Source organism: Athene noctua, chromosome 15, assembly GCF_965140245.1.
Source record: "Athene noctua chromosome 15, bAthNoc1.hap1.1, whole genome shotgun sequence".
Classification (NCBI taxonomy): domain Eukaryota; kingdom Metazoa; phylum Chordata; class Aves; order Strigiformes; family Strigidae; genus Athene; species Athene noctua.
Window position 1 is genome coordinate 8,226,054 of NC_134051.1, and position 15,719 is coordinate 8,241,772.

The 15,719-nt window shown below is 47.8% G+C and overlaps 1 protein-coding gene across 5 annotated transcripts in view; it reads left to right on the plus strand.

The window, feature by feature from the left end:
• The window catches only part of TTYH3 (tweety family member 3), a 79,254-nt gene extending 68,962 nt beyond the window's left edge, over positions 1-10,292 (plus strand). For 3 of the 5 annotated variants that reach the window (XM_074919835.1, XM_074919837.1, XM_074919838.1), the window contains one exon: positions 4,596-10,292. Coding sequence is in view for 3 of the 5 variants with exons in the window: in XM_074919837.1 (XP_074775938.1) it covers positions 4,596-4,667 (72 nt within the window). In the remaining 2 variants the exon portion in view is untranslated. Of the gene's footprint in view, positions 1-1,990; positions 2,950-4,595 lie in introns of those variants that run through there. The other 2 variants (XM_074919834.1, XM_074919836.1) reach the window with 2 other exon arrangements.
• The last annotated feature ends 5,427 nt before the right edge of the window (positions 10,293-15,719 follow it).

Here is a 15,719-nt window from a genome sequence, read left to right on the forward strand (position 1 = left end):
GAATTTCTAGTGTGCTGTAGTTGCTGAAGTTCTCCAAGATAGCCAGTGCTTCTTCCCTTGCAGCGGTCCATGACCAAGCCACGTGCCTGCAGAAAGAGTAGGTGGTCTGCATTAGGCCTTGTGGTTTTTTAACTTGGTTTGAGTATAGGGTATAGTTAGAGCTACCAGGTAACTCACCTGGTGTGAGGGACAGTGCTCCTTCAAGGGAGCTACAGTCACACAGTAAATGGGAGGTGGTGGCTCCAGCTGGAACAGAGGGCCCATTACTTTGGCTCCTGCAGTCAGTGACCCATATCTTGCATTCTCTTCCCCGAAATACATGTCCATAAAGCTGCTGTTCCTCCTTTTCTGCTGTTCTTGTTGGGACTTTTGTCAGCCTTGCATTGGATTCCTTTCTGTCATGTTGCTGCTTGGTCTGCATTCTCACTGCCTCTTGCCGTTTGTCTGCCTGCCTTGTGACATGCTGGGAAGGGTGCTGTCTGAATCGGGTGTCTTGATGCCCTCTGCCACGGTGCATGAATGCAAACAAACTTGTCTTGAAGCATGGTGAAGCACCCTTGAAAAGGTCACAACTTTCTTCAGTCTTATGCCTTGCAAAGACTGCTCTTAGGCGTCGGCTTATGGTGGTTTTTCTGCTTTTTGGTTCCTGCAGGTGGTATTGTAGCAATGTTAGATGGGTCTATTCCATGAAATAAAATACTGCTTGTGGCGGGGAGAAATTTAGTATCTTCATTCTGGACTTGAAATCTCCTCTGGGCTGAAACATAACCTGATCTCAGTCTGCACTGTCTTCTGTTTATCTAAGGTCACACCCAGAGTTTAAGGTGGCTGTCTTCAGGGCTAAGAAAAAGGTATTGCATTCTTTCCAAGAATTTAAAAACAAACAAAACAAACAGAAGCCCTGTTCTTTTGACTTGGAAAACTTAAGTCCCTTTGAATTCAGAACCCACTGGCTGGAAGTGGCTGTTTCCCTGCATCTTGTACCTCCCATACGTAATGATACTAAACCCTGTGTGTTTACTGTGCTCTAGCTATTTGAGAGGTGGATCAGCCTTTAAGAATTTGAATCCAGAAGCTTTGGTCTTTATTGGATCACCTGAATAGTTCTGGCAGGAAATAAAAGTCAGGGTAACTGAAGAGAGATACATGTGGGGTTTTTAACCACAAATAGTAAATGGTTCATACTTAAGTCATAGTTTCATTATGGTAAGTGATCTTCCAGCATAGCTCAGTTATCTATGAAGTACTCACGGTCTGCACAGTTCACAGGAGTTGGTAGAATTTATGGTCTCTAAAATTAACTGATTATTCCCATTAATTTATTTTTTTTTATTTGCAACCAATGATTACTTTGTACACAGGCTATACGTGTTAAGCACCTAACTAGCATGTGCTGACAAACCATAGCTATGAAAGTTTGTACCCTCAACAAGGCTGAATGTGAAGGAGAGACTTTTCTCTTTGGAGAAATACAAAAATAAACTTGTGTGCTCTTAGCTGTATTTGTCCTAGCTGGCTGGCTGATGACTGAGAGGTGTGCTGTGTTGAATAGCACGAGCCACCGGGAGAAATGGTAACAAGAAGTCTTTTAGGTGCTCTTTTTAGTGTAGCTGACAGTGTGGTGAAGAGATGGGTGGAAACTTGTCCTCCATGCTGTTTTTGGAAGGGTTTATAGGCACATGGGTACTTCCAACAAGAGTACTGGAACAATGACTACATTGTGCATGTTTTTTAACCTTCTATGAAAGCTCCTCTTTAAAGGAAACTAAATGCAACTGTATACCTTATAGCTGTCAGGCACTGTATCTAGGTTTCCTCAGAGTCCCAGACCTCCTTAGCTCCTAATTGTGCTCAGGCTTTAAGTCTTTAGGATTACTTCTTAAAGGAGCTAAAGACTTTGTTATTTTCACTATGTATAATATAGTTTGGTTTCATACCTGTGTGTCTGGCAAGTGTCTGCTGATACGTCTTCATCTGCTGGCCTGTCCAGATGTTGGGATCTGTGTATTCCACAGCATCTTTCCTCTGCTTCCCAGCAGAGGATGCACTGAAGGACTTGAGTGAGGGACTGCTGTCACCAGCACGTGGAGCGAAGCGTTGGGACACGGAGGCTGATGAGCTGACGGAAGATCCAGCGCACACTGATAGAGCTGTGCTGGTTATGAGAGGTGCACAGTGAAGTGTTAGCTCTCTGCTTTCAGGTTTCAATCATACTTATATCATGGTCAAAAATATGCTTTAACAGAAGGAGTAACTGGTTCAAACTGTAATGGGAAAAGGCACAAAAATCCTGAGTTAAGGAGAGAACATCAGCCCTAACTCTGACTACTCTGAGTCTTGATTTGTTCCTTGTGGTGGATTGCAGGTAGGTTTGAATGTAAAATGCCTTCTGCTTGACTGTCCAAATCTCATGTTCCTGATTACTTTGTTTCAGTGACACTTAAACAACTGTGGGGTGTTTTTTTGGTGGAGAAAGGAGTGAATTCTTTTTGACTTCTCCCTCCATGATGGGTGTACTTTGTACATCCTTGAAATGGAGTTCATCAAGTGGCCCTTCTTGATTTTAATGCTCTAAAGAAAGTCAGTGTTGCATGTTGTGTGCTGAATCTATATGACTTGTCCAGGAAGATGCACAATAACCTTTCATGATCTGAGAATTTTTTTCTAAATACTTCTGACAAAACCTGAACACCTGGAAGTTCTCTGTTCATACTCATCTCCTATCACATGTCACCATACAGAATATAAATGGAAAATGAGCAATCAAATACGTTTTTCCTTCTATGACCCTCTTCTTAGCATGATGTTTGGCTGGTAATTTCAGCATTGCACTACCTGAAACATGCCCTACTTACTCTGTGAGAAAGTTCTTGGACTTCTAAGCCTCTCTGAGCCTGTTGGTTTAGTCTTACATGTTTTAATAATGCCCTAAACTTTATTTCTGAAACAGTAATCACATTTAATAAACTGTACAGCATATAGTCCTTAAACTGGCTCAGCTTGGTATTTTCTGCCTTTTTCCTTCTCACTGACAAAAAATACATCTTAAAAAGAGAAAGAACAGATGTACCCTTTGTCTTCTAAATATAGATGCCATTTCTGGGCCAGAGTTTTATATTAAGATCCATTTCTGCAGAAAGTTTTCCAATTATGGAAGACACTGAAAGATGAGTGTGCAAATAAGCCACAGGTGTCTTCATCTTGTGCTGGTGGGGTCAGCACTGCCAAAGGAGCAGCTTCCCTCTTCTATTGTGCAGCTGTTCAGCCGGGGTCAGTCTTTGAGGGAAAACTGATAAAATACTGCTAAATCTCTGAAAACCGCTTTGGACAGCTGAGCTTTTGAGAGCCTAAAGATGCCTCATAATGTTCTTTCCCAGTGGGCAAGATAAATCATACCTCCTGGTGTGGAACTGCCTTTCAGTTGTCTCTTTGCCGGTTTAACCGGCTATTTTATGTGGTTCCGTTTTAAAGGTGATAAAAAGTCAGTATGCTGAAGAGCACTCTTGGGAAGTAAGATGTGGGTATTATAGAATTATTCAAGCTCCAGCTGGTATAACGAGAGAAATAAAATGTCTGTCCTCGTTGCTTGGTTTTTAGTATCATGGTAGCAGAACCCCAGAAGCAGTAAGGTGGTCAGGATGAAGGCATTGAACAAATTGGCACAAAGAGGCAAAGTCTTTTGTTCTTACTGCTGGGTATTATTTACATGCTTTTCAGCTCATTATTCAAAGCTGAATGGCATATGTTACCTCAGTAGCTTCTGGGAGCTGTTTTGGATTGCCTTGCTTAAAATAAAAAAGAAAATAAGAGAAAACACCCCCCACCCCCCAAACCAAAACAACCTTTCATCTTTCTGACTTTCTCTTCTCACCCCCAAGCTGGAGTCTTGTCTGCTGCTGCACAGTACACAGGTTGGATCCCAAGCCGCAGTGGATTATTACCCATCTGATAACTATTAGCTAATATCATCTTGTTTGATAGCAGCCTGTTTCCAGCCTGACAGGGTCTGTTCTTTCTTGGATGTAGATTGTTCAGAGATTCATTCTTCCACACTCTTCTTTCAAACTGCCCATCTGTGATGCATGCAGTCTTCTGATGCCCTCATTGCCACAAAATGCGATGTAAAAATGCAGTGCACACCCATTTTCTTTTCAACCTCCTTTTCTGGCACGGTTGAAAGCAATAGCATGACTAGGAGAGGATGAAGGTGTGAGGTGGGTTTTTACATCTTCATCATTTCCATTTCCCTCTCTTCTCCCAAGCGATTTTCATTTCCCTCTTCCAAGTGAAGTGTGGCATTTCGACTCAATGGCTATTGGGTTTCCTTCTGTTTAGTGAACTTGGATAAATCATTAGCCCATCTGCACTGACCTGGCCAGCATCCTTGCAAGAGGCTGACAGTATGTTACTCAGAGTGGACTATGGAGTGACTTGTGAAACTTTTCTTGCCAGACTGAGCCAGCAGCTCCTTGATATGCTTGCTGTAAATACAGACCACTTTATGCTGGGAGGTGGTCATAATCTGTGGTTCTGTGCTTACATTAGTCACTCTGACTTACTTTTCTGTTTTGTTTTTTTGTCTTGTCTTCCTCCAGTACACCTCCAGCATGAGAGCCAAATACCTCGCCACCAACCAACCTCGTCCAGATGCTGGCAGTGTGCATTAAAATGAAAAAGCAAAAGCAAAAAAACAAAACCCACATGTGCAGTCAGACTAAACAATGTGCCAACTGCTGTGCCCCTGTGCTGTCCTCGTAGAATAATCCTGCTGTTCTGCCCAAAATCCAGTGCAGCTCCTTCTGTTTCTCCAGTCCAGACCACCCCTCCAACCTGTTACCTGCCCACTGGAGTGGAAAAGCCCCTTTTGAATTTAAGCCTTCACCTTGTTGTACCTGATGTGCAAGAGAGAGTAAGCACATGCAGGCAAGCAACTGAGAGCACCCAGGCAAGAAACTGGGTGTACCTGCCTGGGGGCCAACTTATTAGAGCAGCCTGTCAGAAAAAGTTGGTGAATATCTTCTGCCCCCTTTTTCCCCTTCTGTTCCCCAGGGGGACTCAGTGGAAGATGGTGGTAGATATTCTTCACTTCTGCAGTGGGATCAGCAGTCTGTCAGACACTGAAGAAGCAGAGGCTTGGTGCCTGTGCCTAGCGTACAGAGAGGGAACGCTGAGTCAGTGCACGGAGCAGCATTTTGGTGGGAGTCCTCTGGTCTGGTGCCCCCTGTGAGGGAGGTGGGAAACTCCTGCCTCATGGTGTCACTGCATATCCACTGTAATTAGGGAGCCTGGGGCTCTTCTAGAGCAAAACCATTCCACTACCCTGGTTAACTTTTTTTAAAACAAAACATTAAGAAAATGCCTTTTTTTTATTCCCCACTATATCTAGTATGTGAATTCTTGAGGAGGAGCAGGAGGTCCCAGCACCAGTCAACTACCCTGTGCATTGCTCTGAACGTGGCCTCTCTGCTCTGCCGGGGAAGCCCAGGTACTTGCAGATTTAATTCTGGGTGCTGCCTTTATGAGGCTGACACACAGATCAGACAGGAGCCAGCCACCCACTTGGTGCCAAATTTTTCCAGGAAAAGACTTGTAAGACTTTAGGGGGGGTGGGGGGTGGGCGGTATTTTTGCACTAAAGAGTTTCAGCTCTCTGATGCTAGGTCATATGGGACAGTCAGCTTGCAAAAGCAAGAGAGACGGGAAGCACCAATGGATTTATAGCAAATGCAAGCTCTCCCTGCAGGAGTGACCTGTGAACTCTGCTGGACTTTTTATTTTCTTTTTTTCTTTTTTAAAAAAATCAATTTACAGCACAGGGTTGCTGAACTGTCATTGAAGGAGGTTTTTGGAGCCTCAGTCCTGACAAACCCCAAGACTGTCAGTGTATCTTCTGTGTTCCAGAGTCAGAAACCCAAATGACATCTGGAGAACATTGTGACTGTCAGAACAAGTTTTTATTTTATTCTATTTTATTTCATTTTGTTTTTCAAGGCACATTGCTAACCACTATCTGACCATATTAAGGCACATGTAAGGCATTTTTCTAGACACGAGGCAGAACAAAGCTTGCAAAGGGGCAGCTGGGTGCCTGCAGAGGGCAACATCCTCCACTGGTGCTGTACTTTCCACTGAAGAGCAGTGCTCCAAAGGGCACTGACAGCTTCCTACTGGAAGAGGAGACTGCCTCTTGGGAGGTGCTGTCAAGTACTGCCCTTTCAGTAGGGTAACTATGGTGTTCCTTTTTGTCTTTTTACCTCTGAGCAGGAGCATCTTAGTGTAGCTGCTGACCGTTATATTAAATAACTGGCAGAGAAAATAGTGGGAAATGTGTCTCAAGCTGGAGTTGAGCCATGGGCAGAGGCAGTTATTCTTCACCTCAGTGATGTTCAGACCCTGTGTCTGTTTACCCCACGTTTGCTGTATGGGGCACGGAATCTACCAATCTGCCTTTACTCAAGTCAGTTGCCTTCTAGCAGTGAGGTAGGAATTGCTACTAGCAGGTAGCTAACTAGGATGATGGTATCTGCTGTAAAATGGTACCAGCTCTGCGGAAGAGCAAGCTTTGAGACTCCTCTTAAGATAGAAACCACTAATAGCCTGCAAGAGCTGTAGGCCAGCTATTACCATTCATAGGAGTGAGGGAGATGGGGTGGAGGGACCACCATGCAGACAGGAAGAGAAGGTTTTGTAGAAAACTTCACACTTCACCGTAAAACTCTGGAAGCAGGATTTTCTTGCTCAGGACTGAGTATGCCCTTTCAGACATGTTTGATGGGCTTCACACTGAAACATACCTCTGTGTTATCAAGTAACAAGGGCAGGGAAATGTAGTCACAGGTGGCATGGAGGAACACTGTGGCTCATGAGCACCAGGTTTTCCACCCTGTCTCAAAGCCTACCAGGAGACCCGGGTGTGCAAGCCTTGTGGCATAGTTAACCTGCAGGGCCCGAAGCACACAACTGCTATCGGGGGAACTGAACCTTCCCCTCGCTTTGAAGAAAGAAGCAAGAGCCATATAATCCTTATTAAGACTGAGTTGTTCTGCCCTCATCTCTCCTTGCAAGGACGTACTCGGACTGCTACTTACACTATCCATTTCAGGGGAGCTGCCCTAAAATCTGTGGCCCAGTCCTACTCATTGAAGGCAAGTGTTTTGAAGGCTGGAGGCTGTGGGGAACCCTGTGAAAATAAATGCTTCTGTATATTGACTTTTCTATATACAGAATGCCTCCTGAACATGCGTGTGACTGTACTCTGGGTTGGATCTGAATTGTCGCAGTGGTATTGTCTGTGCCAGCAGGGATAACGGAGGAAGGAGCCTATGCCTTTTTGTTTGCAGCATCTAGTGGAGCAGCCACCTTGATCTGCTTCCTTCCAAGGTTTGGCAGAGCCACTCGTAACATCCAGAACAACTTCTGACAACATTTGGGGCTTGCAGCAAGGCACAGATGTGGAGATACATGCTCTGTGACTCCAATGTATAACTGGAAAGAGTGTTACGGAGATAACATTTTGCTCTCTGGAGGCCAGCATAACGTGACTGCAGTGTGAGCTGTGTACCTTTGTCCAGCCAGCACTTCCTTTACTTGACATGGATATTGCACTTTTGTAAAGCATCCTGGAACTCTGCTGCCCCGCTGCATGCTGTGCAGAGCGCTGGATAGGAAACACAGACAAATGGGTTTCTTTTGGTTTATTATTATTACTTTTTTCTTTTTTTTTTTTTTCTTTTTTTTACTGGAACCTTGAGCAACAGTGTGGCATTTCTGCAGGCTGATCTAAACGGATCTGCTGAAGAACAGATGGCCTTTGCCTATTCTTATGGCTGCGACATAATCAGTCTCATCCATATGGTCACATTTTGTCTGAGGAGTGGACTTTCAAAAGCCAAGATCTCCCAGACTCTGTGCCTCCCTCTCGGGTGAACAGCAGGTGCTATCTGGCGAAGACTCATCTGTTCTCAATGGCATTCATGGTTGAGAGAGTCCAAACTCTTCAAGCTGTAGGAGGTAAAGCAGTAGAGACTTCTCTCTCTTCCATTGTGTCGCTCTGTTTTTAATGTGACAAAATGCCAAGGCCATATCACTTGGTGTGTCCCAGCTGACCTGATTGGAACATTAGTCATGTTACTGGTTGGTAGCACAAGGGTCCAGAATTCAGGGGAGATGAGATTGGCCTCTGGACACCTTGCTGACTGCAAAATGGAAGGCAGCTTGTCTGGTTGAAGGTGACTGCATCAGTGAAGACACTTCATGTTACTTCTTCAGAAGCACAAATGTGGTCGTTGGCTTGTCTGGTTGGCTTGGTTTATTTCCACTGCATCGTCATGTATGAATGACACTTTCTTTTGGAACTGAGAACTCTTCCAAGCACACAAACATCTCCACAATGTGAAATGTAAATAGCATGTTGGACTCTTGTGTCCAGTGTTCAAGACTGCATTGTAATTGTAAAGGAAATCGAATCAAGACTTGGCTGTGAATTTCTTGTGCTGTCTTGGGAATATAACTGTAGTGTTTGTATCCTGTATGTATTATTAAACTGAGTTCATTTTATGTGCTGATAAAAGGGTTCAAGCTAAGATTTTTAGCGTGCATCCATGTATCCAAATGTGAAGGATGGAGTGCTCCCTTCCCCTCCTGTCCTTTTTAAGTTTTCTCCATTTGATAGGTGTTAATTTTCCGTGTACAGTCATCTCAGCCAAGATGCAAGGATGTTCATTTGAGTGCTTTGAGAGGGACACAGTGCGTGGGGTTTTAAGTGATCCCAAGTTAGGATTTCCATAGCGGTTCCCTGAAAATACATTAAAAGTTTGGCCTTTTTGAGAGTAAATCATTTCTCAGGGGGCTGCTTAGCCATTGCTCATGAGAGCTTTGGGTGCTGCAGGGTGATAGCAGACAGGTCCCTGTGTGGATAAACCCATGCTTCGCTTCTGGTCCCACCTTCTCTTCCTTCTAGCAGCAACTGAAATACCACGCCGAGCCCTTTGAAGAAGAGAGAAGTGTCTTGGCTTGTTGATTCTGGCCACCCCACCTGATTCAGAGTAGATGAGGTGAGTGGGTTTTCCTTTAGCTAAGGCGAGGAGCTCTCTTTGAAGTACTTCCTACCTAGGGACCAAGGAGAAGCCAGGGTCTTCTCCAACTCAACAAGTCTGTCAGCGTAACTCAGTGAACATCTCTGGGTGGGAGGGGAAGAGCCCTCTGGGGAGATACTAAGGAGTAGATCTAATGCCTTGGGAGAAGAGACCTGACTTAATCTGTACCTTTAACCAGGTGGCTTCTTTCATCACAGCCTACTCCTCTTTCTAGAAATTATTTGTGTGCATGCTATGGATGGCTTTCCTAGTCATTCCAGGAGGCCCAGCAGAAGCGTGGGATGTTTGGTAGCAGTTCCTAGGTGGCTAGCAAGGGATCTGTGTTTTCAGCGGGGAGCGGGATCTCCTGCCGAGCTGTGATGGTGAGCGTGTTGCCCGGCTGGGAGAGAGAAGCGATGGGTTACTGGTGGCCTGGAGCTCCTGGGTGCTCACCCCATCCCTGTGGCTGCATGCATGAACGAAGTGGAACATAAATTGATGTACAACCAGAAAGTTTAAAGTATTCCTTTTCTAAAGAGGATAACTGTAGCATGAAGCTCTTAGGTGCTCTGCATATATGATACCACATTGCTCCTCACTATGCAATTCCCAACTCCTTCCTTCCTGTTTTTCCCTTAATCTCACATCAAGACTTCTGCAGTGGCCTCTGCCCAGGAGGCCGCTGAAGTCCCAGAAAAGCTTCATTTCTTCCATTGTCCTCTGCATTGGGTGCAGCTGCCCAGCCGTCACGTCGCGTGCCTCAGGTCCCTTGTTAACGGGAGGCCCCATGAGTTTTATTCACATCATTCAGAGGGAAGTTTATTTTCTTGGACACTGTGCACAGAAACCTAATGGTGAACATGTACCTGGCCTTTTTGTAACTTTTCTGTTTTTTCTTCTTAACCATAATGGTTGTATATCATACCACTTTATATACATATATAATATATAAATATATATAATTTTTTTTAAAACTTTGGACCTGCTAGTTTCTTTCAAGTGTTCCTGCACTTACCCAAAATGTTTTTAAATTGTGAAGATTAAAGAGGATTGAGCCCATTTTTGTATCTTTACTTTTAATTCTGTAGTTCTATTGATTGTAATGTAGCTATTTTTTACTGTAACTCTTTGGTTTGCAAATACTAAACAAAAAACCTAAATGTAATTTCTGTGGTTTCTATTCAGCTTGGGTTTCATGTTTTAAAAATAAACGATTTAAAACCACTCTTCCTATTTACTGATTCTTCTTTTCTCTTTTTTTTTTTTTTTCCCTTGTTCATAAACCTGCCTGAATTTTTGTTAACCTTTCACATACTGTGGTAGATCCATGAAGTGAGGATGGGTAATGGAGCCATAAAGTCTGATACCTAGTAGACCATGGAAGGAGTAGGAATGTGAGTGCCCTGTCCTACAGAAACCAAATTATTAGTGTCAGTCCTGCGATGTGAGACAAAGTGTGTGCACAGGTACTAGTGGGGCTGCTTTCTTCCTTTGCTTGTAGGTCTCAACCTGATCGAGTTGCTGTTAGAAATCACACACTTTGGGATTTCTAACCCAATTTGAAGACAAAATCATTAAAACTAAATTGGACAGCTCTGAAAGAACCTCTGAAGACAAATGATCGATGCGGACATTTCCTCCAGGGGAAGCTGCACTAATGCTTTTGAAAGGAGGTGTCCTGTGCCCCCTGCACTTGCGGTCTGCAGCTAGGAGGGCGAGGTTTGGTGGGGGGAGCCTGGAGGGGGGCACGGTGCTGGGCTCTGCTCGTAGCAGGGCCCTCGGGGGGCCACGGGCAGCGCTGCAGAAGGTGAAGGGATGTGGACATCAGCCTGTGGAATGGTCACCCTGCGCACGGGGCCATGGGGTGGGATACCCCCCCGAGCCCCCCCGGCTGCTTTGTTTGTTCTGCCTGGAGCTGCAGCGAAGGCAAGTGGTTCGTTTTCCCCAGCAGAAGTACAAGTAGTGTGGAAAAGCGGTGAGGCGGGGAAGGCCACGGCGAATGGAGGTACGTGCCTTCGGTAGTATCACACAGAGAGCCAGGGGAGCTCAGCGTGGGCTCATCTTTCTCAGCTCTGCCCCAGGCTACTGTGGGTTTCTTTTTAGTTCTTCGTTTGTACTGTTCTGTGATCACAGGCCCACTTTGCCGCATCTCTATCAAGTAGTGAACTAAACCTTTTACCTTCTTGTAAATCTCTTGATCTGTTTCCTGCCTGATCCTGCCAGTCAAATCGAGGGATTGATCTCCTGCCTCTGTCCTGTGCTGCTCTTGCCCCCAGCCTCAGCCTGTCCATTACAGGCCGTGAGCCTTTGGGAAATTCCCCACCACCAAACTGCGGTAAAACCAAACAGCATCTGCTGCTGCTGGATGCCTTGACACCTGAACTTTACCCCCAGGACAAGCGCTGGAGGGGAGAGGAGCCCTCCTCGTGCAGGAGTGAGGGTCTTTTGGGGGAAGAGGAAACAACTGTGGGGTGGGAAGGGGCATGGAATAGCCCCTTGGCAGGGTTTGGTGACAGCAGATAGCTCCAGCAGTGCTGATTGCTCCTTGATCTGACTGCGGGTTAAAGCAGAAAGCTCCCAAACTACGCAGTGATGCTGTAAGGACCAGATGGACCATCCTGGATGTCACCACTAAGTGGCAGAGCCAGTCTGAAGGCCACTGAGAGAAGGGCTGCATCTGGTAGCCCTGTGACCTGAGCTGGGCTCCCGGTCACCCTCCTCCTTGGTGCTGCAGGCCCTGCCCTGCTCCCCATGGGATTGTTTTCTGTTTCCTTGGAAGGTTAGACTGGTCTAAGCAGTAATTTAACTCTTATCTTTGTGAATGCTTTTTTTTTTTTTTATGTGGGTGTTTGTGTGGCTGAAACCCACACCCGTGCACTCGAACCCTGCCCATCAGTACACTGCAGAACCACAGAGGGCTTCTTGCTGTGCCTTGCACCCTCATGGCTGCGAATCTCAACAGACACCAGTTTTCCTCCCTTTGCTAATAATTGACAACTTTGCCTCCCCTCTTTTTTTTCTTCTGCCTAAAGTAGAAACCCACGTTTTCCATCTTCATCCCTGATCTGAGATGATTAAACCTGCTCTGGTGCAAAGGGCTTGGAGCAGTCAAGGGAGTCTTATGGCACAAAGGAAAATAAAGGCTCCATCAGAGTCAGCACGTAAATATTTTACTAGGTTTATGGACTCCCACCAGGGATGGGAACATGTGAAGGCCACCTGCCCAGTGACCTTTCCCAGCACCTTCCAGCCAGCCATCCCCAGCAGCCGCAGGCTTTGCTCACCCTGCTGCTCCGCTCCCTGTCCCAGCGGGAGCAGGGCAGGGCTCTCCTGAGCAGTGCAGAGCTGGGAGAAAACAAAGGGGAGGGTGAAATATGTGTTTCAATAAACCTTGCCTTCTGATCAGCCTTCAGTAGTGGTCCGTTAGATCTCTGTCCTTGAAGATAAGGCAGGGAGGGATGCCCTGGGGAGATGCTTTCAAACATATTTGTTCTTGTGGTGTGCTGAGCTGTGCTAACAGGAGCGATGCCTCTGGGACCTAACAGTGGGTTGGCAGCTGGAAAACCAGCAGGCAGAGCTGGTGGCTGCGGCGTGCTCGCTGGGACTTACTGACTGCGTGCCCCCATCTCCTGTCACCTCCTGGGGTGGGAAATGGCCTGTGCTATGGGTAATGTTTTCTGCTGAACACAGCGCTGTGCAGGCAGCATCTGCTGGTGATCTGCTCAGCTTCTTCCATCGGATGCACTTGAGAGCTAGATTCATGGTTCTCCTTCAGGAGGGTCCCATCAGGACTTTGACTCCTCCTGTGTCCGGGAGGGCAGCTGAAGTTGCTTCTCATCTTCTCTAACCCCTCCTGAAGCACCCTTGTCCCCGAGGAATGACCTCATCTCCCCATCCCACTCCGCTGTCCCATCTCTGCTTTCTGAGGTCGTGGCCTCTCCTTGTGCTGCGGGGAAGGCCAGGACAGAGAGCTGAGCGTCTGCTGGCCCATCAGCTCGAAAGAAAAGCCTGAGCGGGAAGACTCCAATCTGTCTGACCACATGGGGCTGCTGAAGGCCTGCTCTTGGCAGTCGGAAGAGTTTGCAAGCGGAGGCAGCCACAGGAGGAGCCAGGGGAGAGCTGCTCCTGTCCAGCCCCAGGGCTCGGCAGGGCTCCTCTGCACCCCGTGTTTGCAGCCCGGCCTGGACCAGCTTGGTGGGTCACAGCACCGCGGTCAAGGGGGATGTGACCACCCGGCACGTTTGCCAGCAGCCTTCACTGGCTCAGGTGACCGGGCAGGGAAGGAGGGTGGCCTGGCTGCAGCCACCTCGGGTCACGGGTCCAGCCACCGCGATGGGGCAGCCGGGCACGCTGCCGTGCTGTTGGGTGGTGAAGAAGGGATGGATGGTGGCAGGAGCAGAAGGACTTTTCCTTCTTTGACCAACCTCTCTATTGCTGCAGGTGGGACTGCAGAGCAGTGCCTTGTCTCTGCAGGCAGGAAGGTCTCTTGAGCAGGCAGCGTTTCTCCCCATGACTTCAGCAAAAAAAATCCCTGCTCTGGGATTTTTCATCCTTCCCTGGTCTGAGGGAGTGGGAAGAAGCACAGCTCCCCTCTCACCGCGAGGTGTTGCAGATGCTGTTGGTGGAGCCCTTCTCCCGCCCTCTTCCTCTTCCCACCAGCTAAGCACCATGGCACCTGGAGCTTGCACCCCATCAGTCAGTCACGCATGAACCGCTCCAAAAGCTGCTGCTCCAGGTCCAGCATGGCTCCCCCGCTCCCCAAGGGGTTTCCCAACACAACAGCCCATCCTGTCCCCCCCCCCAAATAAGGGGGTAGTCGTTGGGCTGATGTGGACGTTGTCAAAACATCACCCAACACTGACCACTGTGGTGCCACTGCTCCACTGTGTGGTGTCACTGCTGCTTCCAGGGCCTGGCCTTCAGCAGGGACAGGCACAAACCTGTCACCCTCCCCCTGGTGAAGCCACCCGTCTGGGGGGGGCTGGAGGGGGGTGCAGCCCCTGACAAGGAGGAAGGAGCAGTTGGACGCGGGGCCGTACAGCGGTGCCACAAGCTTCACAGGTCTCATCGGCAGCTCCGTGGGAAGTGTTTCCAGCTGCTTTTTAAGATGCTCAAGTCATCTCCTCTGCTCTTGGCTTGCCAAATGGCTACAGGAGCAGAGCCGGCCCCACTGGGCAGCTGAGGCAGACCAGAAGCAGCGGGTGTTGGGAGCCTCAGGGGGGGTGGGAGGTGCAGGGAGGAATTGGTTTTGATCAATTCAGCGCTGATCTTAAAAATCAGGAAGAGAAAAAATAAACTTTGGGGCCATGGCGGGTGTTTCTTTTAACCACCTGCAGGCGATGAAGGGGTGAGAAATAGTCTAAAAAGGTGAAAAAAATTTAAAGGGGCTGTGAGTTATGGCTGGGAGCTGCTTTGTGGGGTGGGTGCTCTGTACAGCCCGGGACTGCCTTTCAGCCGTCCTGCAGCCATCACTCTCTACCACAGGGCTTTGCAGCCCCTCGCTCCAAGACAGACAATGCCAGTGGGGGATTTAGTGGCCTCCAGCTGCACAGAGGTGCTGGGGTGCAGCTCATGATGCTAAGGGGATCCAAAGCTCTCCTGTCCCAGCACTGGGACGAGCAACTCCCAAAGCTGCAGCTGGAGCATTGTGTGCATTGCTCAGGCCCTGCGATTTGGCCACTTCTATGTTAGTTCTCCACAAATATTACAGTTTGCAGGGCCAGGGCAGCTGGAAGTGGTGCTTGGAGCCAATTCACACAAGTTTAGTTGTCTCCCGACATCCCCTCCCACTACAAATCTCAAATATTTCTCGCTGCTGTCGGTGCCAGGACGGGTGTCCACCCATCGCTGCACACACGGCTCCCCACTGAGAAGACCCCACGCCATGAAGCTCCTGTGCTGCAGCCGGGCTGGGAACACATTGGTTCACACAGAGTCCAGGATAGCGAGTGACCCAAACGAAAATTAAAACAAACAAAAAAAAAAAAAAAAAAAAAAAAAAAAGGAGGTGAAGGAGCAGCAAAAAGGACTAAACCAGCGTGTTATGTTGAGGCTGCAACTGCCCGAGGACCGGGAAAGCCTCTGGCTGGACACGGTACTGGAGCATTCCCTGGGCATGGTGGTGCTGGAGCATCCCTTGGGCACAACGGTGCTAACAGCAGTGGTCCCTATGTAACAGCAGTGTCCCCACCAAGGCAGGCTTGTTCTCACCCTGACGCCAGACACCAGCACTCTCCAAAAGGTACAGCCACCTTATCAGCTGCCACGAGCTGGCGAGAGTAAACAGGACGTCCCACCACAGCGCCGGGGAGCAGATGAAAGCAGGCTGGCCTAACGAGCTCGCCAAGTATGTGAGAGCAGCAGGCTTTGCTTTTGTTTTCCTTTTGTTTATTAATGCATCTATTTATTTACTTTTCAGCCCACGAGTGGGGAGGGAGGAGGGAGAGTCTGGGAGCCTGGTGTGGAACAAACCCGAGGGCTGGTGTGCTGCCTGGCCCTACTCCCAAAGGCAGGGGTGGTTTTTTTTTTATTTGGTTGTTGGGTGTGTATGTGTGTGTTAATTTTTATTTTATTTTTAAGTCCTCCCCAGGTGTTGCACTATGCCCAGCACCTCCCCAGCCTTTACCCCTGCCAGGGGGCTCCTCCT